The sequence below is a fragment of the Micromys minutus genome (genome assembly GCF_963924665.1).
Source record: "Micromys minutus genome assembly, chromosome: 9".
Classification (NCBI taxonomy): domain Eukaryota; kingdom Metazoa; phylum Chordata; class Mammalia; order Rodentia; family Muridae; genus Micromys; species Micromys minutus.
In genome coordinates this window covers 43,799,536-43,827,378 of record NC_137978.1, presented here as the reverse complement: position 1 = coordinate 43,827,378, position 27,843 = coordinate 43,799,536, and the positions used below count along the sequence as shown (strand labels likewise).

General features: G+C 45.5%; 1 protein-coding gene across 1 annotated transcript; it reads right to left on the bottom strand.

The window, feature by feature from the left end:
* Positions 1-165: 165 nt before the first annotated feature.
* Positions 166-27,760, bottom strand: YARS1 (tyrosyl-tRNA synthetase 1). The gene is made up of 13 exons (XM_080920826.1): positions 27,575-27,760; positions 20,310-20,456; positions 19,996-20,171; positions 16,834-16,963; positions 12,820-12,900; positions 11,196-11,288; positions 9,576-9,711; positions 9,007-9,092; positions 5,930-6,065; positions 5,229-5,326; positions 4,105-4,298; positions 2,932-3,073; positions 166-898 (listed from the first exon to the last, which is right to left on the bottom strand). The coding sequence occupies exons 1-13, from the start codon at positions 27,737-27,739 to the stop codon at positions 788-790; spliced, it is 1,695 nt and encodes a 564-aa protein (XP_080776952.1). The 5' UTR covers positions 27,740-27,760; the 3' UTR covers positions 166-787.
* Between the last annotated feature and the right edge of the window lie 83 nt (positions 27,761-27,843).

Sequence of the window (27,843 nt, the reverse complement as noted above, 5' to 3'; positions counted from 1 at the left end):
GGTAGACAGGCCAGTGCTTTGGCCCACACAAGAGATGATGTCCTTCCTGTCTGACCCAAGAGGGTCAGGATGTCTGTTACTTGTCCCTGGCCATCCCATCTCAGTGATGCCAAATTAGGTGAGAATAGCAGCTGCACTCAGGCTGAGAAAGCCTTGTTTGGACACTTTATTTGAATTTGACAGTGGTGGTTACAGACTGAGATGCCTTATGGAATATCTCACATTCTGAAGAAAGCAGCGCACTGTGTCAGTCCATTCCCATCCTGATGCTAACACAGCTGGGTTGCTTAGGGAGTGCCCAACCCAGACCAAGGGAACTCCAAGAGAACAGTGGCAAATCTTGTAGGCAATCCTAGAAAACACTGCCAGCCTTGGGAAGCTTGGGAGACCTCTAGGCTGTTTTCCTTTCTTTTCAAATCCCACACTTTCCTGAGGGGAAGAAGCTGTAATTAGAGCTCAGCCAGGGATACAGCTGCAGGGGAAACCCCATGGAAACTTGGGAACCAGTGTTTTTCCAATTACAAGGACTGTGGAATAAACTTTTTTTGTGGGTTCTATTGAAACCAGATTTCTCAAGTCAGCTGCCAAGTGAAGAAGGCAGAGCCAGTCTGCGGCTGGGCAGCATGTCCTTAGCCTGGGCTCTCGGTTTCAGCCAGGCTGGATGATCCCTTTCCAAGTCCTGCATTTAGTCAGCAGTCCAGACCTGGTGCTTCAGTGTTCTGAGATGGGAGTGGATGGGAGATACAGGTAGAGCCGACAAACAGGATGGTGGGAGGTGCTGAGCTGGCTAGCTGATGCTACCCCCTTTTAGTGATTTACAGGAGACAAACCCCAGCTTGGTCATGAAGTTGGTTTGCTTCCACTGTGCGATGCAGTCCTCAGAAATTTTAAAGTCCGCCTGAACAAGAGAAGTGAAAGTCACCATGGAGAGATACAGCATTCCTACATTATAAACATAAGCTGGCCCAACTTTCCCATTTTGATTTTGAGACGGTCTCCCTGAGTAGTCTAGATGTCTTGGAACTCACTTTGTAGACCAGGTTGGTCTCAAAACTCAGAGCTCTGCCTGCTCATGCTCCTGAGTGCTGGGGTTAAAGCTGTGTGCCATCATACCTGGGCCTAGCTTCTCAGCAGAGTCCCCAAAGGCTTCTATTTTTTTTTTTTTTTTTTTAATTAAAGATTTATTTATTTATTTTATGTACATGAGTACACTGTTGCTCTCTTCAGACACACCAGAAGAGGACACCAGATCCCATTACAGATGGTTGTGAGCTATCGTGTGGTTGTTGGGAATTGAACTCAGGACCTCTGGAAAAGCAGTCAGTGCTCTTAACCACTGAGCCATCTCTCCAGCTCCATATTTTTATCCCATGAGTAAGGACAAAAACCTCTAGACTGCTGATACCCATTGCAGCATTGGTGTGTGTGCTGTGTTGGTACAGATCAAACACTGCTTGACACCTATACTGAAGGCTGTGCATCCCAGGTATCCTAGGTCGGCTGCAGCAGGGTAATAGTATACATCACGGACATGATCCCTCCCACTGTTTAACAATGAGGAGACATCTTCAGGCATAAGAAGCTGGTGAACACGAATGCCCCTCTATCCAGCAGAAGACCAGAAGCAAACAGTTGATTATTTTAGCAGTTTTGAGCTGGTCACTGTGTTGCTCTGGCTGGCCTGGACCTACAGGGCATGAACTTGGAGCAGCCCTCCTACCTCTGTCCCTTAAGTACTGGAATTACAATGTAAGCAACCAACACACCCAGCAGAACTATGCATAGTCTTTACATTTTTGGTCCTGTATTTAAGACAGTTTCTAGGGCTGGAGAGATGCTCAATGGTTAAGAGCACGGGCTGCCATTCCAGAAGCCCTGAGTTTGACTCCCAGCAACCACATGGTGGCTCAGTCATCTGTAATAGGATCCATTGCCCTCTTCTGGTGTATCTTGAGATAGTGACAGTGTGTCAGTGTATTCAAATACATTCATAACAAACCAAACAAACAAAAACCAGTTTCTATGGTGTCTATTCCCCAGAGAGAGCTCATGTGCTATACAGATACAGTCTAGGCATGTAGGACAGGGCCTGACACATTCTGGGCTTGATACTGAGAAGAGTCAAAGATCCAGGACCACGGGGGCACCTGTTGCCCATTGGTAACTGCTCTAAGTTCAAGGTGAGTAAAAGGTCTTTTCTTCACTTACATGTTGTGGGAGAGAGGTCAAAGCCTAAGCCCTTTGCCACACTTGCCCTTGGTTCCATGATTTCTGGTGACCCTGACTGTCTCAGTAGGCATCTTGCCAGGTAAAATGGATAACCCCCCATCTGCTGCTCTCTCAGACTGGATCAAATGGACAAGGAAGTGTCTGAAGCCCCTCAGTGCTTCATGCCAGAACTCAGCATGTAAGGTCCTTCTGAGACTAAGCTCCTCGCACACATATCTGAATGAGGACAGAGGGCTCAGATGCAGGAAGTCTCAACCGAGAAAGAGGCAGCTGCTGATTCAGTAACAGCATACTAGGGTAGCCTGGGCAAGGGGGACAGCACACTGTGGCAGCCTGGGCAGTGGGGTACTGCAATGGGTTGATACGTTGCTTGCATCCTATGGCTGAGATTGGTTTCTCACGGTGTGGGTTGCCCTTGAGCAGCTGCTGTTCATGTACTCAAGTGATGCCACGTGAACCTTCTCCCAACTTAACTGGTAAATAAAAGGCTAGTGCTTGTAGCTGGGCAGTGGAGGGAGAAACGTGGGACTGGAGGTTTGAGAGGAGGTTGCAGGGAGAGGGACCAGAACCTCCTGACCTCGTGGCCAGGAGAAATAGGTTCAATCTAGGCATTTGGCTTATAAACAACATCTGGATTGCATGTCTTTTATCCGGCCTTATTAAAACATTATTCCCAACAACAGAGGGCAACAGTGCTTTTACCTGCAGCTTCTCAAAGACTTTCTTCTTGGGCTTGAGCTCCTCATCTGGTTGGCCCTTCTCATAGCCCTGAACAAATACCCGTTCACCAGGAGCAGAGCCCACAGGAGGATCCAGAGGTTCCACCTGGCGGCTTACCCCGTCTCTGCAAAGATGCAAGAGAAGAAAAGGCAGATTATGAATTTCCCAACAGCTGTGAATGTTGAAGTGAGCTGCGACCTAACGGATACAGGGTGCCCTCAGTACTGTAACCCAGAAAGTTCATATCATTTTATTACATCTGAACATTCAAACCAGGACTTTATTAAATTATTTTCCTGGGAAGTTATATCTGAGTCTCCAGCAAGGACTCTGTCCAGTTACAACACGCCTGCGTCCCGGCTCACCTCTTCCTAGTAGTGAGACACCTTCAGTTATGTCTGTCTGTTTGGAGAGCCTCGTGTAGCCCAGGCTATACCCGAACCTGTCATGTAGCTGAACTGACTACTTCTTCCCCAGTGCTGGACTGTGGGTGTGGATCATCGTGCTCACATTATGAGGTGCTGGAGATCAAACCCCTGCTTCATGCCAACTGAGCTGTATCTGACCTTCATCCTTTTATTTGGTAAGACAGGCTTTCACTGTGAGGCTCAGCCTGGCCTGGCCCTTGAGATGCAAACCAGGCTTATCAAAGAGACCCCTCCTATTTGTCTCCCAAGTGTCATGATTAAGGCGGGTGCTGCTGTGCACAGCATCCACTGTTTTATTTTACTCTTAATTATCTTAATTATTTAACCTCCATGACCACAAACTGAATTTCTCTGTGTTGCCCTGGCTTTCCTCTAGACCAGACTTGCTTCAAACTCAGATCCTCTTGCCTCTGCTTCTAAGTGTTGGGATTAAAGGTGTGCACCACCACTGCCTGACAATTTTCTTTTAAGGGTCTTAGTTTGTAACCCTGGAACTCACTATGTAGACCAGACCTGCCTCTGCCTCCCAAGTGCAGGGATTAAAGGCACGTGCCACCACAGCTGACTACCCATCTAGTTTTATGTTAAGTTTATCTGTATGCAAGGTGTTTCATTTAGACTTGCACAGTAACCCTTTTACGCTTCAACAAGGAAGGAAGCAGTTCTCTTAGGACTTGCACACGGCATACAGAAAGGCACCCCGAAGGCCCACCAAACCCTCACTCACACAGAAGCACACAGTAGCATGCCCTGGGAGTCCACGCCTCTCATCTTCTGGGGCTTCAGATTGCACAGCACCACCACCAGCCTGTCCTGCAGTTCTTCTTTGGGCACAAACTGCACGAGGCCGCTCACCACAGTCCTGGGCTCAGCTTCCCCCACATCAATCTTCTCCACATACAGACTATCTGCATCTGGGTGCTGCCAGCAAGAGATTCTTGTCAGGGCCAGAGAGCTCGTGGGTACAGGCCCTTGCTACCAAGCCTACATGAGTCAGAACCCCAGATCCCATATGGAAGGAGAGGAGATGAGTTCTCTAACCTCCACACATGTGGCACGGGAGATGACACAGTGGAGTGGATTAGATGCTTGGTGAGCCTCTCCCCAGAGGGACATCTGCTCCTCCCAAAGCTCCCCTGCATTGCCCTTTTCTCTCTCTCTCTCTTTTTTTTTTTTTTTGGACAAGGTCTCACTATTTAGCCAAGGCTGGCCTTCAACTTGTGATCCTTATGTCTCAGCTTCCCAGATTCTAGAATCACAGGCATGGGCTTATCTTGATCGGCTTTGAGAACATGCCTTGAAGGGACTTTTACTTCTCAAGGGTCTAGATTTGAGAAAAAAAACCTAGTGGCTTGTAGAAACTCTCTTAATGGGGATTAAAGACTGGACTGTTGGTGACTGCAATTATGACCCAGGTAGTACACCAAGGGGTCCAGGTGGCTGGGACTGGACTAATGCTGGCCATGGTTGTCAAGCAAATCAATGTCAGGGAAAAAAAGGCCTAGAACAATGGTTCCCAGCCAATGACTGATCAAAGACTGTTTGAAAAAAAAAAAAAAGAAGCCCCACCCCAACAGTCTAGGGAGATAAGTGGCCAACCTAAAGACCTAAAGTTAGTCCAGGCAAGCTGGTCCATCCTAGCTGAGTATATCATCAGGCCATATTTGATGGCTGAGTTGTCTCCAGGTTCCTGGCTGTGCTGTATGAGGTTCAGAGGCCACCTACAATCAGACACCTGGGTTCTGACTTGAATATGACCCCAGGGATGCTACTTCCAGTCAGGTTTCCTATGGATAGAAACACACACACCCATCCCTTCTGTCTCTTCGGGATGTGGTAAGGAATGACTACCTTTTCCACGCTGAGGATTTTGCCCACACGGATATCCAGTCGGGATGGGATGACTTCCTCTGGTTCTGAATTCTTGGCAGGGCCTTTGGCAGTAGGCTCTGAGAATGAGAAGAATTCCACGGAGTCAGGACTCTTACCCCTTACCCCATCCCAATGGCAGGTCAGAGCTGACAGCACCAGATGAGGATACGGAAAGAGGCAGCATTTAGGAGAGAACCCCAGAACCTACCTACCAAGTCACACTTAACACTCTCAGCAGCCCTGCAGAAGGGATTCCGTTTCCCTCCAATCCTTTGCTCCAATTAGGCCGGACGGCAGGGCCTGTGGTAGTGTGGCCACCTTTGGGTATTTCTACTCATAAAATCCATGCAGCATTTGCTGAGTCTCTTCTGGAGGTCACACAAAGTATCTATGGTAGCACCTAAGCATCATGGGCAACTAGATGGCTAACTCACAAGACAGAAGCAGAGATGGGAACCAGGAGGCTGTTAAGGTGAGCTTAAAGAAGCCCCAGCAGCTGTGAACAGTTCGCCACTGTGAATACCAACTGCAGACAAGTTCACTAAACCTGAGGCAGGCTTCTAAGTGCAGTCTCACACTAGCCTTTTAATAGTGTTGCTGTAACAGCAGGTAACCACCTCACAGTGTCAATCAAATCAAGTCTCAGGCACTATTCAGGCTCCTTCCCCAGATGGACTTACTCTGCTTTGAAGGATCTGGGTAGGCAGAACTGGCCAGCTTCTTCAGGGCTGGGGTATTAAACTTTTCTCGAATGGGGTCTAGCAACTTGTTCAGGGCGACTTCAACAGAATTTTTTAGGTCTCCAGGGTGTACAACCTGCAGAAGTAAACAAGGCCCTGTGAGAAGAGGCCTGGACCAGAGCCTATTCAAAGGTGACATGGCAGACAGACTTGAGCCTTACGACAGTCCTGTGAGACAACGTAGGACCGAGAAGGATAACTGGTCTCAAAGGCAGGTGCCTGCCTGCCTGCCTCTCAGGCGGGTCTGTTTAGCCTAGGTTACCCTCAAACACACAATCTTCCTTCAGCCCAGTGGAATGCTGGAATCTCAAATGCTTGCCGCTGATTTCAGCCCCATGCAGGTATCTGACTTTGCAGGCAGAGTGCTCATCATTCCGATTCTTTCCAGCCATGCTCTGAGGAATGCACTGGAAATGTTCACACAGGAAGCCCTGGGCCTGAAGACTGAGTCACACGCACAAGGAGTAAAGCTCCAGTCAGGTGTCACTGGACGCCCAACCCCTTTGTAGGTTCTATGTGCATTGGTGTTTTGCCTGCATGTGTGAGGGATCAGATCTTGGAGTTACAGACGGTTGTGAGCTGCCATGCTTGGAACCTCTGGAAGAACAGCCAGTGCTCCCAACTGCTGAGTCATCCATCTCTCCAGCCCTGTCTATAAGTTCTGATGACAACTTTCACTTTTTCTTCTTTTTCTTTCTTTTTCTGAGGTACTGGGGATTGAACCCAGTGTCTGGCACATGCTAGGAGAGCTTTCTACCGCTGAGCTACAATCTTAGTCCAGTCTTGGTTTACTTATAAAATGAGAGTAATAGGCTGGGCCTGGTGACTCACACCTGTAGTAGTTTCAAACAAAAACGGGATGACATCAGGTATCTGAGTCAGAATGAGCACCGAGCCACACACCACGGTGGGAATGGAGAGTGTGTGGCTGAGCATCCGTCACAGGCAGGGCAGGTGTAGATGGCCCAGATGGGCACTGACGGGATAATGAGAGAAATTCCACACAGGACCTTGTTTGGAATGCTACAGTCAAAGCACAGGCACACGAAGACCCAGGTTGATTCCCTGCAACACCACCCAGAACTCCCATTTCACAGGATCCTACATCCTTTTCTGATTTCTGTGGGCATGAAGTGTGCTTGTGGTGCCCATACATACATGCTTGCAGACCAACATGCATGCACATGAAATTAAAAAAAAAAAAAAAACTTTAATGGTGCAGACACATGCAAAATTCACTACAAAAATCACCTCCAGGTGTGCAAAGTGTATCTGAAACAATGAACTGTGTTTGGTCACACACCCCAAGCATCACATTGTATGTGTAAAAACTCCCAGATTGGAAGAAATGTGAAATCTAAACCATTTCTGGGTTTTCTTCTTTTTGTGACAGAATTTTGTCCTGAAACTCTGTAGACCAGGCTGGCCTTGAACTCAGAGACTTGCCTGCCTCTGCCTCCGAGTGCTGGGATTAAGGCGTATGCACTTCTGTTTTCCTTTTTCAATTTTGGATAACAGCTATTCATTCAACCTGTGGTTCAGAAATTCCTATTTTACTTTGTCTATGTCCTGTAGTTAACCTTTTTGGACCTGGATCTGGCCTGGAAGTCCTTGGTTACTCTGGAGAGATACCCTTAGGTACGATCACTGTGACACATTAATGACAACACTTCTTCACTTTCTTGGGAATAGCTTATTCTGAACAAAAGCTTTGGGCCTGCAGCCAGGCAAATGTGAATTACGCTCTAGGTTACTGGCTGTAGTTCCCATACCATACCTGCTGCACAGCCACTTGTCACTAGTGAGTGACTTCCGTCTAATTCTGCTCAGCAATCCCACGAAGAACAGCTTTCAGGGGTGTGAGTACTATGGCCTGCCTCAGACAGCAGAGAACGGTTTCAGAGTAATGTTTTTGACACTTCCTGTAACGGGTCACATGCATCAGAGTCCCCTCCAGCTGCTGCTCGAACCAGCTACATCTAGTATTACCTCCAAGCTGGTTCTCCAGCTGCTGCCCCATATCTCTAAGGGAAGGAATGGCAAAGTCAAGTGAATCAGCCTGCCTTCCCTAACCACTGAGATTATCAGAAAGTTTCCCTTAGGTGGCTCATGGTCGTGCCCACCTTTAATCCCAGCACTGGGGAGGCAGAAGCAGGTGGATCTCTGTGAGTTCCAGGATAGCCAGAGCTACACAGAGAGACCCTGTCTTAAGAATCCAATATATGTATATAAATCCTTTTCAAATTTTAGGCGTTAGATGTATATATGTGTGCTACTGTCCTTGGAGGGAAGACGACAGCATCAGAGTCTCTTGAGTTAGAGTCACAGGAGTATAAGCTGTCTGATGTGGGTCCTGGTAACCAAACCCCTGTTCTCTGCAAAGCAGTAAGTGCTCTTAACAATTGAGCTAGGGCTAGAGAGACGAACACTGACTGCTCTTCCAGAGGTCATGAGTTCAATTCTCAGCAACCACATGGTGGCTCACAACCATCTGTAATGGGATCCGATGTCCTCTTCTGGTGTGTCTGAAGACAGTGATAGTGCATTAATATACATTAAAAAAAAAAAAAACTCAATTGAGCTGTCTCTCTACCCCTCCTCTCCCAATCCACAGCCATGCATCAGCCCTCTGGAGCCATGAGAGGAGAACCCAGCTCTTCTGCCCAAAGACAGAATAGATACTTTCTGGCTAAAGATGACTACTATTTTTTTTTAACTGAGTTTTTTTTTTAATTATGTGTATAATGTGTCTGGGTGTGGGCATGTGCCCTGAGTGCAGCCATGGAGAAGGGCTCTTCATTGCAGCTAGCCCTCTGGAGAGTATTGAGGACCAATAAGTTGGGTTTGTGCTATTTGCCCACCTAATTAATAAAACACTCGAATCCGAGTCTAAGTCACTAACAAAACCCAGCTTTGGTGGGTATCATCAAGAGCTGTATGGTTCATTCACACAGACTGGCAGCCAGGAGGGAGAGGGCTTTCAGACTTGAGTGGTATTCGTTTTTCTCTCGAATTACCTCAGCAGCAAAGTCCTTTTCCAGCTCCAGGTAAACGGTGTAGGTTTTGTTTCCACCCCACTTCTCATCTCTCAGGATCACAAACTCTACAACATAGCAACAAACAAGTCAGGAATTGTCTGTTAGTAACTCCTCAACCCGATGCAGAGGTGTGTGTGTGTGTGTGTGTGTGTGTGTGTGTGTGTGTGTGTAGTCACCTCAGTAGCCCTGCCATTTGACCTTGTTTAAGCTGACACATGTTAAACCTGTTCTCTAACAGATAAGCAGCCACACTGAATCCAGCAAAGACCATTGCTTAGGACTCTTTTGTATTCTAGTTCAATGTCTGTCTCTACTCTCACTACAGATTCTCTACAGCCTGACAACTCTTAAACCCCACCTGGTAGTGAGCACACAGACAACCAAGGGACAGCCCAGTCTCACAACACACACTGTATATATGAAACCAGGGCAGAGATTTAGGGCAGCCAGTCCCTGCAGGAAGAACCTATGACAATTTTAAGCACAGTCACAGCAGGAACTTGGATCTTTGAGCCTGGGCCCCAAAAACCACGCAGGGAGACTCTTACCAGACTTGAGAGGAAAGAGGACATGCTTGATGAAGGACAGAACCCCATTGTTCTCCACATTGCCAGGCTCGCAAAAGGCCTTCTTCAGCTTTTTCTTCACATCTTCCTTCCGATCAAGGAGGTCGATTTTGGACTCCTAGAAGTCGGGAGGGAAGAGACCCCTTGTGGTTGAAATGAGAACACACTCGACTAATTTTAACACATACATTATATAATTTTTAAGTTTACTTTAATGAAGTCTGATGTATCTATGTTTTCCTTGACGGATTACACACCTTTTCTCTTCTTTTGAGCTAGGATCTCATGTAACTCAGGCTGAAGTCAAACTTGCTAAGGATGTTCATGAACTGATCTTCCTGCCTTTACCTCCTGTGCTAGATTTGTAGATATGTACTATTGGGCCTATTTTATACAGTGTTGAGTAATCCTAGGGCTTCATGTATGCTAGGTGAGCATGCTACCAACTAAACTCATTCATGTCCTACCCACTCATCCACCATCCACGAACACACCCATTTTTTAAAAAATGTGTGTGTGTGTGTGTGTGTGTGTGCCTGAGTGTATGTATGTGTACCACATGTACGCAGGTGACTACAGGACCAGAAGATGATGAGTTCCCTGAAACTGGAGTTACAGTAGTCTTGAGTCACCTGATGTGGGTGCTGAGAACTGAACCTGGTCCTCTGCAAGAACAAGTGTTCTTAACCAGTAGGCCATCTCTTTAGTTCTATATAAATACTTAAAATGATATTTGTTTGAGACAGGGTTTCTCTGTGTAACCTTGGTTGTCCTGGAACTTACTCTGTAGACCAGGCTGGCCTAAGACCAGACCTGCCTGTTCTGTCTCCTAAGTGTGTGGCGTTTGCCACCACTGCTTGGCAAGAGAAAAAATTTTAAATAAAGACTTTTATGTGAGGTGGTACAATGCTCATGAGCAGTTTGAAGCCAGGGCTGGTGAGATGGCTAAGCAGGTAAAAGATGCCACCAAGGCTGACTTTGTAGTTTCCATATTCCTGTCCCAGTCTCCAGAGTGCTGACTATCACAGCCCTAGGAGGGAAGAAATGCGGTTCCCCTATTTTGGTCAGCAGCAGCACCAGTAACAAGATGGATGACACCTGGCTGGGGATTTACTGAATGACATAAGGTCATTCTTACGACACAGACTTTCTGACTCTCCAGTTACCTAGCTTATTGTTCTTTGCAGTCTTCAGTCCATCTTTTGCTGGAGTTTTCTAAATTCAAGAAATGGTTGAGAGGGACCTGGAAGATGGCTCAGTGGGTAAAAATGTCTGATGACTCAATCCCTGGTCCCCACAGGGGAGAAAGAGAGAACCAGCTTCCCTAAGTATCCTTTGACTTATACACAAGAGCCAAGGCAGATGTGGAGTCACACACATTCCCACAGGTCAATGTCTGAGGATGCTTGCCTCACACCTGAGAGGCCTTAGGTTCAACCCAAAACTAAACGAATGGGAATGGAACAGCACCATCTTCGGCCCAGTGAAGTGCCCTACTGGGAAAAGAACTCATGGACACGCAGACAAGCACGCACGCATGCATGCAGACACACATAAAATACATGTAAATAGGTAAGTGGAAAGAAATGATTAGCAATTTACCTCTTCTGATGAGCTCATTTTGCTCCCAGTTAGCCCAGGAACCATGGGGTTCATCAGATGGACCCGTTTTGAGTAGCCAAGTGCAGGGAGATACTAGAATGAAAAACACAAAGTAAAAATAAAGCACAAAGGGTAACGTAGCCACGTGTGAGATGCTGTCTCAGAGAGAAAAATACAAGGGCTAGAAATATAGCTCAGCTGTCGGTGCTTGCCTAGCATGTTCAAAGTGCTGTTTGATCCCCAAGACCTCATAAACTGGGCACAAGCACTGTAATCCTGGTTTTTGGGAGGTGGTCATCCTTGGTTACACAGCAAGTTAGAGGCTAGCCTAGGCTACAAGAGATCCTGTGTCAGAAAAGCCAACCTGCCATGCCAGGTATGGCAACATATACCTTTAATTCCAGCACTCGGAAAGTGTAGGCAGAGGCAGGAGAATCTATAACTGTAAGGTCAACTGAACTTCATAGGAATTTCTAGCCATCTAAGGTTACACAGTAACATTCTGCTTTAACTTTTTCCCCCTAAAAAAAAAAAAAAAACCCAATTGGTGCCAGCCTACCCAAGAAAATATTAATATTGTACACACCGAGACAGCGTTTCTCAGTTACCTAGAGCTCAATGTTTTGACTACTACACTAGCTGGCTAGCCAGCCTTAGGACCCATGAGTGGTCGCCTTTCCTAGACTGTTACTATAAACACATGCTTCAGAGCAGATTTTCCTAGGTTAAAAGATAGGAACATTTTTAGAGCAGTCAAAGTATTCCGGGAATTTATATTTCTGCTCGAGTTGCTTTCTTTACACATTGTCAAAATCAGGTTTCAAGAAGCTATGAAAAGGGCTGGAGAGATGGCCCAGCCGTTAAAGAGGTCCTGTGTTCAATTCCAAGCAACCACATGGTGGATCACGACCATCTGTAATGAGATCTGATGCCCTCTTCTGGTGTGTCTGAGGACAGCTGCAGTGTACTCACATACATGAAATAAAATCTTTTTTTTTTTTTTTTAAAAAGAAGCTTTGAAAAATGAATAACTACAGAGGCTAGAGAGATGGCTCAGTGTTTAACAACGCTGGCTGCTCTTCTAGAGAACCTGAGTTTGGGTGCTCACAAGTACCTTCTTCTGGCTTTTGGTGCACAGACATATATGCAAATAGAATACCCAGAATCGTTAAGGAAAAAGCCAAAAACAAAACAAACCACCACCACAAACCAAAACTGAAACCAAATCCACAACAGCTGCCTTCTCAATGTATTCAAGCTCTTTCCAGGAAAAGAACTACGTGTTTGTGCTGATTTCCTCTGAGACCCTGGTAAACTTCATTTCTAAGACCAGCAGATTCTACAAAACTCAGGGCAGTGCAAACCAAATGCTCTAGGAGAAAATCGTCCTCCTGACTGGTAGGAACAGGACAGAGCTGAATCCAGCAGCGTAGCTTTCTGGGGGTAGATTCCAAGAGTGTGTGGGCTGCTGAGGCAGACAGAGTGAGCTCAGTTACACCTGTGTTAGCACGGACAAGGACAGCCACCATCTAGTGTGCTTAGGACCAGTGTGACTGACTATTACAGCTGAGCCAGTGTCAGCTGTATACCTCACGGGTGTGAATGAGGAGGAGTGGACGCTCACCTTCTCTGCAAAGGTAAAAATCTTCCTCTGATCAACACCGCCAAACTGGGCATCTACTTTTAAGTACTCTTCATCTAAAGCCTGTGGAAAGAAACATGGAGTGTAAACACCTAAGGTCTTTGTTCCCTATGGTCTGAGACAGAAACTTTTGAATCACACGATTTCTCATAGGGTGGAGCCAGGAGGGGAACAAGTAACACAGAGCCTTCCTGGTGGCTCAGAAACAGCTGTGGTACCTGTGTGAACATTAATGCATATGAAGTAGGCTCTGCTTTCAGGATGCTCATCGTCTAATTCAGCAGGGGAGGAAGTGATGCCAGAGGTCTCCCACTGAATGAGGCACACTGCATCGAAGATGGAATGGAGCAGTAACTCCTCCCTGCCTGCCAGCCAGCTATTACACTTACTTGGGAGGTAGAAGCAGGAGGTTGTACTGAGGTCATGAGTTCAAGACCAGCCTGGATAATGCAGTAAGACAGACTGGGAAAAAAAAGACTCCCAAAGTCGGGTGTGAGAGTGGTAAGCACATATGTTTAACTTTCAGTAGGTCCTGGATTCAGTCCTGAGCACCAAACTCTAAATAAACAAAAAGGCTTATTTATTTAGGTAAGAGGTAAAGTGGTTTTTCACTTATGTGGCCTAGAGCTCTTTTGCAATGTTCAGGAACTGATTCTTTCCTTTCACTACTTGGGTCTTGGGAGATAGAAGTTAGGCCATTAGGCTAGGTGGCACGTGCCTTAACTGTCTGAGCCATCTTGCTGGCTGAGATTCAGACCCTTTCTAGTGCTTTGCTTTTGAATAAATACTTTGGAGGCATGGGGAGGGCGATACTAAACTACATATACAGTAGTTCATGCCTACAATCCAGAGATTACTATGAGGTTTAAACCAATCAATGCTATACAGTGAACTACAGATACATCCCCTGCCCCATTCCTCCAATACCAAAACCAAACCAAAAGCCCCCAAACCAAAAGCAGCAAACCAGCACTACTAACTGAACACCGTCTATCACTCATTACTTGCCAGGCCTGGTGGGTTCAGGGATGAATCAGACCCACTTCCTTCCTACAAGAAGCTCAATTTTCTGCTTGAAGAGAGGCACATAAACAGGCACAGCATTTAAGGGCTAACTGCACTCATGTTAGAAACTGGGCCAATACCAAGGAAGAAACAATTCCTGTGGTCTAGTCAGCTGCACGTGGGGAAGTCTTGCTAGAATCAGACTGTGGGTTAGACGTGAGGTTTTCCACTACATACAGGAGATGGAGTGAGAAGGCAGAGAGTGTGTTTAGGGAAATGTAAGTGACTCAGTCTGGGAAAACAAACTTTAAGAGATGCTGTGACTGTAATCCCAGTCCTGAAGAGGCAGAGGCAGGCAGATTCCCATACATTCAAGGCCGGCCTACTCTACATAGTGGGTTCTAATCCAGATAGAGCTAAAAAGACTTTGTCTCAAAAAATTAAAGTAGCTGGGGGAGGTGGTATACACCTGTAATCTTAGCACTGAGGCAGAGATAGGAGTTCAAGGACAGCCCCCTTCACATAATGAGTTCTAGTCAAGCCAAGGCTACAAGGTGAGAACTTGTCTCAAAAAAAAAGTAATAATAAAAGAAAAGTTGGTAAGACCATGAGTGTCATATCAGTACTGTATACAGTGCCTTTAGTTTGAAGGAAAATGTGAGCAGCACTGAAGAAAGATACTAGTTACAGATAGGCAGGGCATGGACAGGAGGCCTTTGTAGGTAGAGACAGAGAGCATCACTAACAGACTGCTTTAAGAGCCTAGATGAAAACACCCATGATCCAAAGCAATGGAGACGTGGAACAAGTTTAAGAGGCTGGAGAGATGACCCAGTGGTCAAGAGCACCGGCTACTCTCCCAGAGGTCCCAGGTTCAATTCTCAACACCCACATGATAGCTCACAACTGTCTGTAACTATAGTTTACCCTCATAGAGACAAAGCACCAATGTACATAAAATAAATTAAAATCCTAAAGAAAAAATTAACTAGTTTAAGAGCTGATGTGTGTGTAAGCATGTGTGACCACTTGTATATAGAGGCCAGGGGTGGGTGTTGGATGTTTCTGTTGCTCCCCACTGGAGGGAGCATCTCTCACTGAATTTGGAGCTCAGTCTTGCTAGTTAGTGATGGACCAGCCTGTCTCACCTTAATATTAGAAGCTATCTTATTACAAGGTCATTGCTGTTTTCTGTAGATCTTGATCCATTTTCTGGAATTTGACAAGTTCTACACCCTATATTCTGACCTCCACTTTGATAATATGTTCTGCTGATAATTGTGGGATGTTCTTCCAAGTTCCTATGTAACCAAAAACCCCTGGGAACCCCCTAGTCCTGCAGTTTAGGGCTACAAAAATCCCATTCCTCCAAGTTTGGTGGTCTTTCCTCTCCTTTAGTGGGATTAACAGTCACCTTGCCTGGGGATTCCTGTCTGTCTCCCAAGGGCAGGGAATCCAGGCAGGTTTCCATACCTGCTTGCCTTTTTAAAAAACTTAATATGGGTGCTGGGGGTCTGAAGCAGCAAGCACCTTATGCATGGAACCATCTTTCTAGACCTGCATCTAAAAAGCAGACGTGGTAAAATTTAGTTCACAGTTGGTTGAGGGCAGAGAGGAAGAAAGAGGGAACATGGAAGTTCAGTAAAAAAATGTCCAACAGAACTCTCTGTCGTGATGACCACATTCGATGCTGGTGCTGCACAAGCTCCTAGCCACACGTAGCTACATGTGACCACACATACATGGTCACCATGAACTAGAAAACTAAATAATTTGATTAAAGAATTAAATGTTTGTTTTCTGAGATGGGGTTTCTCTGTGTAACAGTTCTGGCTGTCCTGGAATTCACTTTGTAGATGAGGCTGGCCTCAAACTCACAAGAGTTCTGCCTACCTCTGCCCCTCCTTAATGCTGGGATTAAAAGTGTGCACCATCACATCGCCAGAAGAAACTTAAAAAAAAAAAAAGAACCAAAACCAAATACTTCTTAGCAACTGAGAAGTGGCTCAGCAGTTGGGAATACTGAATATTCCTTTAGAGGACCCAGGTTCAATTCCTAGTACCCACATGGCAGCTCACACCTGTTTGCAGTGACAAGGTGAGACTTGAACTCATGATCCCCCGATCTCTACCATTTTAGTGCTAAGACTACAGGCCCAGGATGAGTAGTGTGCAGATAAACACACTTTCTTATGTGAAACTGGAGATCAAACTCGCCCTGTGAAAGTTAGGCACAGTCAGCTGAGCTAGACATTAGAACTCTGCTCATTATTGCCCAGGGTTGCCTGAAGGCGATTCCGTCTTATCTGCTTCTTCTCTTGGTTGTTTGCTCTCTATGTAGTTGTGGCTATCTTCTGCCTCCTGAGCACTTTTGTAGTGCTAGGGATCAAACCTGGGCAAGCCTTCTACCACTGTGTGATGTCTGAAACCCTTACATTCTTTTTCCCTGAAACAGTGACTTACTGTTTGCTCTGCTGTCCTTGTCCTGGAACTTACTACACAGTCCAGGCTGGCTTTGAACTCAAGAGACCCACCTGGCTCTTTTTTGTTTTTTGTTTTTTTTTTGAGACAGACTCTGGCTATGTCACCTAGGCCAATCTTGAACTCACAATGGAGCAGTCTTAAAGAACAAAAAGGAAATAGGGGAGATGGGAACTTCCAGGATGGTAAAGACCCAGGAAAAAAGGCATTGTGCTACCTGGAGAGTAAGTACATGGGTAAGAGTAAGTGCAGCCAATGCCCGGAGAGGCTTGTGTCCAGTCCTTAAAAACAGTGCAGAGGGGGGCTGGAGAGATGGCTCAGTGGTTAAGAGCACTGATCGCTCTTCTAGAAGACCCAGGTTCAATTCGCAATGCTCACAGGGTTGCTCATAATGATCTGTAACTCCAGATCATACTCATACAGACATACTCACACATGTAAGCAAAACAGCAATGTACATAAAAAATGAAAGGGAAAGATAGTGGGGAGCGGTGCCACTCTCTTACCGACCTGCAGTCCAGGGTACAACAGACCACTCAGCAAAGGGTGCTCCACTTGCTTTACAACCTCAGCTCCAGCTTTCTTGGCATCATGTTGTGTGACCACGGAGGACAGGCGGTACACATCCAGGGTGTACTCTCTGAAGAAAGGGAGGAGAGAGCTGTCCCAGAGCAGTCCTCAAGCACATTACTCCACTGTCCGGTAGAACACTCTAAATAGCATTGTCAAGTTGCTTCTACAACACTGTATCCATCCATTCGTCCAAACTATTACTTTAATATATTTTTTTTTCTTGTTTCTATTTTTCCTTGTTTCTGAAAAAGTTTCGGCTATTATCTCCTGGCTCACTGCAGCTTTTCCACCCCCTTTTCTCTTCTGGAATCTCTAGTAAAAATGTTTTAAAGTATACATAAAGAATAATGAACTGGCTGAGAGGTGGTTCAGTGCTTAAGAGCACTTGTTCTTGCAGATGACCCATACAGTAACTCACAACCATATTTAACTCCAGTTCCAGGGCACTGATGCCCTCTTCTGACTTCTGCGGGCACCAGGCATGCAGACAAAACACCCACAAAACAAATCTAAGAAGATAAAACAGTAACATCACAAAGAACAGCACCCACCATGCAGTTAAAGAAAACTGACTAATAATTCCCTCTGCAGTCTGGTGTTCTCTCCTGACCCACCTTCTTTCGAGGAACCCTCACCTGGAGCCTGTTGGCTGCTTTCCATTTATGTCTGTAAGCAGTGTGCCTATACTTGTATGCATGGGCACATGGCCTAGGTCTGCCAGGAGCTGACAGAATTAAGAAATCCCCTTAGCCTGAGTAGCACCATTTTACATAGATCTCAGCCTAGGTTTCTGTTTCTTAGGTAGAAGCCTTTTCCCAGAAATCAGGTGATCTCACTTTGGTCAGGTAGCTAGCAGAGTAGAACGGTCACCCAGACAACAGATCCTGCTTGGCAGAACATTCTTTCCTGCACCTGGGTCGTCCTCCTCCCCATGTAATTCTCCACAAAGGGTATTGTGAAAAGTCCTTTAGCTGGAAAGTTCCCTAGCCCCATGCCTTATTTCCTTCTTCTACCTGTATAAAACTAGCATGTGAAAAATGAAAATTTGTCAGCTTGATCAGACCTCTTGACTCGCTGTCTTGTTCTTTGTGCCTTTTGTCCCCCCATTCTTTCCTAGGTAATCCTGGGTTCCTGTTGACCCATAGGTCGGGGCATGGGTCCCAGGATAATTTACATCTCAAACTGCAGTGGATAATGCCAAACCATTTCCCAAAGTAATTTCTGTCAATTTTATTACCTAATTTTGCTATTTAAAAAAAAATTGCCCATTTAGTTATTACATTGTGATTTCTCACTAGGATTAATCTCCATTTCTTTGACTAACAACCAGGAGCTATTATTTTTCCACACATATGATTACTAGTCGCTTGAGAATTCTAAGAAATGTACAGCTGAACCTTTTTTTTTCCTGGATTGGCTCAACTAAAAAAAATGACTAATATTTGTTTATTTATTGCGGCAGGCTCTTTCACAAAGAGTCTGGCTACCCTAGAACTATGTAGATCAGACTAATCTCAAACTCATAAAAATTACTCTGTCTCTGCTTCTTGAGTGTTGGGTTTAAATGTGTGTACTACTATGCCCCACAGATATATAATTTTTTGAAATACTAGATATTAATCTTTGGCCATTTGTCTATTTCATAAGGATTTTGGCCAACTGTAGTGTATGTGCGTGAGTGTGCATGTGCATGTATGAGAGTGAACCCACTAACTTATGAGTGCTAATTATACCCCAGCCTATGGCTTGCTACTTTTTTAAAATTTACTTTTGATGTAGTGGAGGTCTTACTGTGAAGTGGGAGGATGCTGGAAATTCTACCCAGGGTTTTATAAATGGCAAGTGTGTGTGCTCTACCACCATCCTTTGAAACTCATCATGTAATTACTAATCTATCTACATTTTAAATTAATTTTGTTTGATTGAGACTGGGTCTCACTATGTAGCTCTAGCTGGCTTGAAACATGATTTGTAGACCAAGCTGGCCTTGAACTCGTAGAGAGCCACTTGCTCTGCCTCCCAAGTGGTGGGATCAGACCATGCACCACCATGCCTGGCTTACGTCCTATGCTTCTTAACTACTAAAGAGTAGTAAGTGCTCTTAACAATGGATATATTTCTCTGGTCCAGAAAGTTTTTCTTCTTTTAAAGATTCATTTTATCTCATATGTCAGGGTATTTTGACTGCATATATGTATGTATATGCACCACATGTGTACTTGGTACCACAGAAGTCAGAAAAGGGCATCAGATCCCCGAACCACCAAGTAGGCACTGGAAATTAAACCTAAGTCCTCTGCAAGAACAAGTGTTCTTACACACAGAGCCACCTCTATACCCCCATAAGCCTGTTGGAACTTTCTGTCGACCAAGGGGTCCTTGAGCTCAGAGATCCTCCAACCTCTGCCTCCCCACTGCTGGGATTAAAGGTGGTTGCCAGTGCCTGGCTTAGGAAGCCTTCACTTTAACACAGTTCATTCTTTAGTCTTCTGTGACTGTGCTTTGGTGTACTTTGTCTCACTGCACCTCCTGAGACTAACTCACCCAGGGCCGAGCAGCCACCGTGTCCCACTTCTCAGACAACGTTTAAGGTATAGGTACCTCTTGGTATCTCAGGATATCTTGATATCTTCACTCTATATCAAAAGCCACAAATGCCCAAATCTGTCCCTGACTTAAGATGGTATCGTATCCCATGTACCATGTCCCTGACATAAGATGGTATAGCGTCCTATGTACCATCACAGTAAGAACTACAGGAAGAAGGAAAAAAAACCTCCTCTCACATTTCTTTCATCATTATTTGCTGAGGCCGAGAGGGAGGCTGGGTGTCCCACCCCTTTCCCAAAGGCTATGCTCCAAGGCAGAGGCTTTGTTAGGGTTACATTTGTATCTGTAGCAAACAGAACAGTACCTAGGCCTTTCTAAGCCAGTCTATTTTTGTTGGCTGGATTAAACCAACAAAGGGTATACACTGTTTAATGGTCCATAACAGGTAGTATCATGTAGCTTGCAACCCAAATTTAAAGAGTGCCTGGACTCCACAGCCCTGTAATTAGCAAAGAACACCAGATCTCCAATGAGTGATCAAGAGCTTACTTGCTGAGCTGGTAGTCGGTGCCTTTGATAAACCTGAGCTTCTCCAAGGGCACGCCAATACTCTCCAGCATTGCCTTGATTACATTTTCATAGTAACTGGTTCGAAGTTCTAGAAGTTCCCAGGGAGCTTTCATGTTGTCCAGGTATGCATGAAGGTCCGCAAACAGGATGGTTACCTGGATATTAAGAGTCCACCAAAGTGTAAATTGGCCCCAGTACTTTCCACCCACTTCCCTGCCCCCACCCTTGTTTGTTAAGTATCTCTTTTGGTCATTTAACAATGGCAATGGCTTGGTTCACAGCCCCGTTCTCACCTCACACCCTGCCTTCAAGAAGTCAGCAATCTTGGACATCGGTACAAAGTAAGCCACGTGTGGCTTCCCCGTGGTGGCTGTACCCCAGTAAACTTTAAGTTCCCGCTCCTTCAGTATCTCCTTCAGCTTCTCTTCCCCCAGAACCTCCTGTTGTGGAAGAAGAACAGGTTTAATGCAGAGTCCCCCCCCCCCCTTGTTCATCCTTCACCAAAGAGCATGGCACTGGGAGTTCAAGCTCAGAGCCTGTGGGCAAATGTCCCTGGAGTCCAACCCCATTCTCTGTTGGGAGCCACTGAAGCTTTTCCTGCTGCTGCTAGTGTCTCTTCCAGGAAATGACACTGATGTTAGGGTATGAATGCACAGGTCTACCCATCTTTCCCTTCTTGACCCCCCCAGTTACCTTTTGCCCTCCCCTTCCTTTCGTAGCCACCTCCACAATTTTTTTCCTTTTAAATTTCATGAGTATGGGTGTTTTGCCTGCATGTATGTCTGGGCACCCCATGTGTACAGTGACCCAGTAGACCTGAAGAGTGTGCCAGATGCCCGGGACTGGAGTACTACATGGTTGTAAGCTTCTGAGGAGGCAGGAATCAGACCCACTTCTCTGGAGGAGCAGCTGGTAAGTCAGCCCCGGGAGGCATCTTCCTAATTTTCTCCTCTGGTCTCATTTGCTTAAGTCCCATTCCAGTGAACTCCATACAGAGGTTCAGAGGACCTCAAGGCAGTTAATGAACACAGTTTAGCCCTCCTCCTGCAACACACTCTCTTGTCCTCCTTACTCTTTAGTTTCCCTCTTTCTGCTTAGACATCAGCAGGTCTCTTCTGACGCTACATTTTTTGTTTTGTTTTGAGACAGGGTCTCATATCCTAAGTTCCTTTCAGACTTCTGATCCTCTTGCCTCTGCCTTCTGAGAGCTGAGATTGCAAGGCTGAAGCACCAGACATGCCTGGCTAGGCATCAAACCTTTGTGTATGCTAAGGTGAGTGAAACCATTTTTGTGTAACCTGGGAACTATGTTGAAAACATGTTACATTGTTTTGAACTAAGTTTGTTTTGACAAAGTGAATATAACATGTTTTGACTTGAAGGATGATGTTGTTGTAAAGGGAGAAAATATTTACAAACATTGGGAACAGAATGCTCTGACTGTTAACAGAAAATAGTATGTTTAAATAATGAGCCAGTTAAGCCACGCGCTGACACCATAACTAGGGGCTGGAGAGGTGGCTTAGTGGTTAAGAGTAATGGATACTCTTCCAGAAATCCTGGGTTTAGTTCCATGAGATCTGTTGTCCTCTTCTGGAGTATAGACAGACATACACACACACACACACACACACACACACACACACACACACACACACACACACACCCCTTTTCAAAAACAACCGAAACTAGACTGTGGACCCCAGGATTGCTTCGCTGTGCTCCATAGACAAGGTGACTTTGAGACTGGCCATTGTGTGACTCTGGCTCCAAGGACAATGGAGTTTCTGGCATCATGAGTTCACACACAACTGAAGCTCTAAGAACTTCCAGCAGTCCCAATCTCCTACCCTGCCATAGTTGAAGGACTCAGGTCAAGCTTGCTCCTAAAGTACTATCATGGTTTGAACCTGTAAGCCAGCCCCAAATAAATGTCCTTATAAGAGTTGACTTGGTCATAATGTCTGTTCACAGCAGTGAAACCTTAGGTAAGACAGATGTTAGTACCAGGGACCGGGGTATTGCTGTGATAGGCCTGACCAGGTTTTTGTTTAGAAGAATGTGGATTTGGGGACTTAGGATTTGGAAAGCCATGAAATAAAATAAAAAAAAAATTACTTATTTTATGTATATGAGTACACTGTTGCTATCTTCAGACACCCCAGAAGAGGAAGCCAGATCTCATTACAGATGGTTGTGAGCCACCATGGTTGCTGGGAATTGAACTTAGGACCTCTGGAAGGCAGTTAGCGCCTTTAACTGCTGAGCCATCTCTCCAGCGTGCCATGGAATGTTTTAAGTGGGGCTTAATGAGCTATCCTAGTGGAAATAAGGAAGACTTTGTTGCTGTGAGTGATTTTAACTCTGCAGACCTGGCCCAAGAGGTTTCAGTAGAGAAAAACTTCAGTATGTGACCTGGAGACTGTTTTTGTGGTATTTTGGTGAAGAACATGGCTGCCTTTTGCCCTGGTCTACAGAGTTAGCCTGAGGCTAAGGGGAAGATATTCAGATTAATTGCATTGACAAAGGAAGTCTTAGAAACGCAATCATAGACTTTGTTCTTTGGTTAGGTCTCATGAAGGGGATTTTAAATAAGCATAGCAAGCTGAGAAAGGAAAAATTATAAAATATATGGTTTGAGTATTAAAGGGGCATTAGGAAGTGAAGTGAAATGGAGCTGAATCTTGAGTTAATTTACCAGAGTAGTGACCTTGGGGTAAAATCCTACCCAGCTAAATTTAGATCCAGGCATGGTGCTACACACTTTTAATGCCAGAAGACAAAGCCAAGCCTGAGTTCAAGGCCAGCCTGGGACAGAGCAAGTTCTAGGTAAAGAAAAGCTTAAATCCAGGCATGAAGGTACACATCTTTAATTCCAGCATTACTGGTGACAGAGCCATGCAGATCTCCGGGTTGAAGGTCAATCTACAGAGCAAGTTCCAGGGCAGCTGAGCTTGGGCAGTGAGGAAGTTAGAAAACAGAAAGCTAGTAATAGAATATGGGGGTGGGGGAAATGTATGTTCCAGCTCCAGCAAGCAGCAGAACATGGTAGCTTCGGCCATGTAACTCTGGCTTTAGAGTCCAGAATAAAAGGGACTTTTGGCACAATTGATGCTGGTTAGCTTAGGAAAGGCAAATCTCTTGCAGACATTCTAACTGTTGAGTGTCTCATAGCCTATCAGCCCTGTTAATCACACTGGGCAAGCCCTTATCAAGACAGCTATATCATGTTTAATCCCTAATCTTACAGTCTGCCCAAATTACTCTCCTCAGTTACTACAAAGCATTATAGGTATACATCATTGTATGGCTTTTGTAAGTTCTACACAAGGTTGGAGATGTGGATCAGGCGGTAGAATGCTTGCCTAACTTGAAGAAAGCCTGAGTTTGAGTCTCAGCACCACCTAAACCAGGTGTGGTGGTAAGGCACACATTTGTAATGCCTGGAGGCTAGTCTGGATTATATAAGAACCTATCTTGAATACCAAAAGTTAGAAAAAACAAAAAACAAAGATTTTAGTAAATTATTAATTTAACCATTCCTACTTAGTATTTTAGGAATGGTAAAAGGGCATTGGCTTCAATTTTTAACAATTTATTTCTTTAAATTATGTGTATGTATGTATATTGGTATGTAAGGTGTCAGCCCCTTGGTGTTGGAGTTTGTAAGCTAGCTGATTTGATTGCTGGGAACTAGCCTGAGTCCTGTGCAAAAACAGTACATGATCTTAATTGCCGAGTTGTCTCAGCAATGTGTGTCCCAAAACAAGTTCCAAGTAAAGCCAGTATCTGAAACTATGTAGAGAGACCATGTAGTGATGTCTGCTTCTGAGAATACCGCCTGCTCTCAAAGCTTTTCCTAGACCTAGCAGTGGAGTGCCTTGAGATCCTTATGTGCCCACTCTGCTGTCCTACTATGTACTCGGCCTGTGTAAGTTTAACAATGTAACTAACCTTACCTACTTTGAATTCCCCATGCAATCAGCTTTCACTACCCAAGTTAAATTCAAAGTTCTACACTCTCCCATGCCCCTGACCCACAATAGTGAGTGTGTGTGTGTGTGTGTTCGTGTGTGTTAGTCATTTGCTGAAGGCAGCAAATAAGTAGAAAGCAACAAATCCCCCATAAATGTTACAGGCAACACGTGGCTATAGGTTGATAACTGTGCAAGGTTTTGAGCACTCTTCTGAGTCAATGAAATAAATTCTTCTTTTGGAAATAGTTGCTAAAGATCTTTCTATCCCTTCCTGTGCCATATTTCTGTGTTATAGAGAGTAACAGGGACAGGCAACAAAAACAGGCATCAGATGCACACCAGAAAGATGACAGACAGGCCACAGACCACAACCTAGACAGACCGAAGACACAGGGTGAGAAGTAGAGAATTCAAATTTTGGTTTCTTTCTTGGTTTAAACTTCTCTAAGTATCTTCCTTTTAATCCCTTAATTCAACCATTGATGCATGCTGTCTGGAAAAATATAAGGTAATTAAATAAAAAAGGGCCAGAAATATGATGTAGTATCTTCATATAATGGGATATTTATTAGTCAGCCTCAAAAAGGAACAAGAAGGGCTGGAGAGATGGCTCAGAAGTTAAGAGCACTGATTGTGCTTCCAGAGGTCCCGAGTCCAAGTCTCAGCAACCACATGGTAGCTCACACCATCTATAATAGAATCTGATGCCCTCTTCTGGTGTGTCTGAAGACAGCTACAGTGTATATAATAAATAATAAATAAATAAATCTTAAAAAAAAAAGAGAAAAGGATCAAGAAAGGCATACTGCAGATTTGTATGTGGATTTATTTTGAAGGTAGGCCAGAGACAACTACTGCTAGCCTGAGGTACAGGCTCAAGAGAGAGAGGAGACAAGGGGTTCCTAGGTCCCAGATATACGACCTGAGCCTTGATAGCTGGTAGGAGGTGTCCTTTTCTTTGTAAAGACTTATTAATTATGTGTATCTGTGTGTGGATATGTGTGCAGGTCCCTGAAGACACCTGAGGCATGAGATCCCTTTAGGTGTCCCAGTGGTAGAAATGGAACCTGGGTCCTCCACCAGAACAGCCAGTGCTCTTAGCCAGCCATCTCTCCAGCCCCTGATTTTATTTTTTAAAATGTTTATTTTGTCTTGAAAGCCAAAATACAATAAATAAAGAGCAGAGTCATCTGTCTCAGTGGCTGTGTGTCTGTCTCTGTCTGGGCACTGCTTGCTCTCCCTCTCTGCCTTCTGAGTACCTTTGTTCCTTGTGTCTGTTTCCCTCTCCCAATTCTTTCCCACACACCAGACCCCTTTCCTATAAGGGAGGCAGTTGCCTGGAAGTGACCAAAGGTCAGGATAGGCCAGTGGGATGAAGAAAGGGACATAGCAAGCCTGGGGAGGAGAATGTGGAAGGGGAGAAGCAAGGGCGAAGGAAAGATTATGTTGGGAAAGGGAGGGGGACTGGAAAGGGAAATGAATGGCAGGGGAATGAGAAGGCCACAGGGAAAAGAGAAGGGTGACGGGGGAGGGGAAGCAAGGTGGAAAGGGAGTGAAAAAGAAAATATGGGTGTGTGTGTGCTGGAGAGATGGTTCAGCAGTTAGGAGCACCGACTTCTCTTCTACAGGTCCTGAGTTCAAATCCCAGCAAGCACATGGTGGCTCACAACCATTTGTAATGGGATCTGATGCCCTCTTCTGGTGTGCCTGAGGACAGCTATAGTACTCATATACATAAAATAAATATATCATTAAAAAAAGGTATGAGGAATGAAATTCTGAGAGAAACAAAATCACAGCTTGTGTAATACCATTCTGTGAAAGAAGCAGACACAAACAGGCACATCTTATCTGACTCTAGCCATCCGAACTGCCCGGGAACAGTATACACTTAGGGACAGAAAGCAGATCGGTACTTGGGGGACAAGGATAAATAACGGATGGTATTGCTAAATGTACAAGGTTTTTTCTTTTTTCACTGAGACAGGGTCTTGTGCAGCCCAAGATGACCTTGATTTCAGCTATCTAACCAAAAGTGGCTTTAAATTCTGGATCTTCTTGTTTTCACTTCCTACATGCTGGGATTACAGGTATGTGCTACTATGCTCAGGTTGGTTCACATTTTTCTTGGGGGAGGGTTGGGAATAAATACATTCTAGAGCTTTAACATTGTGAATATACAAGAATTGACTAAAATGTACCCTTTAAAGAGGTGAATGTTCTTATGGCCAGGGTCTCCACATAGGAACCCTGCCTAGCCAGGAACTCATTATGTAAACAGTGCTGGTCTCCAAGTTGCAGTTATCCCCCTGTCTCTGACTCTCAGGCATTGAGATTACAGGTAGTATGTACCACCACACCCAGGATAGGTAAATTAAAAAAGCTCCATGATGCAACTGCCCAATTCTAGTCCAGTCTTTATCTGGCTTGTAAAACAACATTTACAAGGCCTCATTACTTGGCTCCTACCTGCCTCTCCTAAAAGCACAAGTCAAATGACAGCGATAGGTTCTGTGGAGAAACATCAGAGGCACAGACAGGGATAGAGGCAGCTCTGCTGGTAGGGAGCTCTTTTAAAAAATGTTCAAGGAAGGTATTTCTCAGAAAGTTCCTATGATCTGAGTCCTGAAAAGTGATGGGCGTGAGCGGGCTGGCCAAAGAGATGGCTCAGAGAAGGAAGGAAGGTCGCTTCCTGTGTTCTCTCTACTCCAAGAAAATCAGACTTCTTGGAGTAGGGGTGTGTGACGGCTCTGAAGACTGAACCCAGGGCCTCACATGTGCTTTACCACGGAGCTACATGCCTAGCCTTCTCTCTGAACCATAATATTCTTGCTCCCCTTGGGGTGGTCTTCCCTCTGTCAGAAATGCCCTTCTCAGCACACACACGCCCCCATGGTAGCCAGAAGTGGACATCAGATCCCCTGATATAGGTCGTGCCTCTGTCAGAAATGCCCTCAGCACGCGCGCGCGCGCGCACACACACACACACACAGACATACACACACACCCTCACACACACCATGGTAGCTAGAAGTGGACATCAGATCCCCTGGTATAGGCCGTACCGAACAGCCTGACATGGGTGCTGGGAACTGAAAACAGGGTCTTCTGCAAGAGCAGTACATGGTTTCAATCTCAGATCCATCTCTCCGGCCAGCTCGCTCCCATTTCTTTTCAGACCTCCAGTCATAAAAACTTTCAGTACTTGCCTTATCTAAGCGGTTTGGGTTATGGGTCCTTTTAAATTTCCGGCTCTTTCCGCAAGAACCCTGGGAGGACACGGTCCTGACTCTCTAGAACCTACCAATGTTCCCGGTATATAATACGATGGGTGGAATGAGGTACCCAGCCCCAGAATGACTACAGCACAAGGTAAGTGTACACAAAGGGTGAGCCCACTGTAGTTTCTTTTGCACCCTGAGAATGGCTGCTTGACTGACTTACTGATCAACTAGCAGAGAGGGCCTTAGAGCCGCCCAGGCGTGGAGACCGCGGCCCCACACATTTGGGGATTGGTCTCGAGAATCACCGAACTTCAAGTCCTCAGTACCCAACGGCGCATCCCAACCCCAAGGCCCGACCTGTAGGTTCCGGGTGATAAGGTGTAGCTTCTCCTCAGGACTTGGAGCATCCCCCATAGCTCCGCTTTCTCGGTTTCCCGCGCTCAGCCGGCACCCGCGTCCTTTCCTCGTTCTCCGCCGTCTCCGCGTGCCCGGAACTGTCACGCTAATCCCGTCAGGTTGCATCAGCTGAGCTCGTAGCTCCGCTTGCTAGGCCTAGATCCTCTCCCCCATCCCCCAGAGTAGCCGAGTCAGGAGCAGCAGAGAGTCGAAAGAATCGATAAAACAGG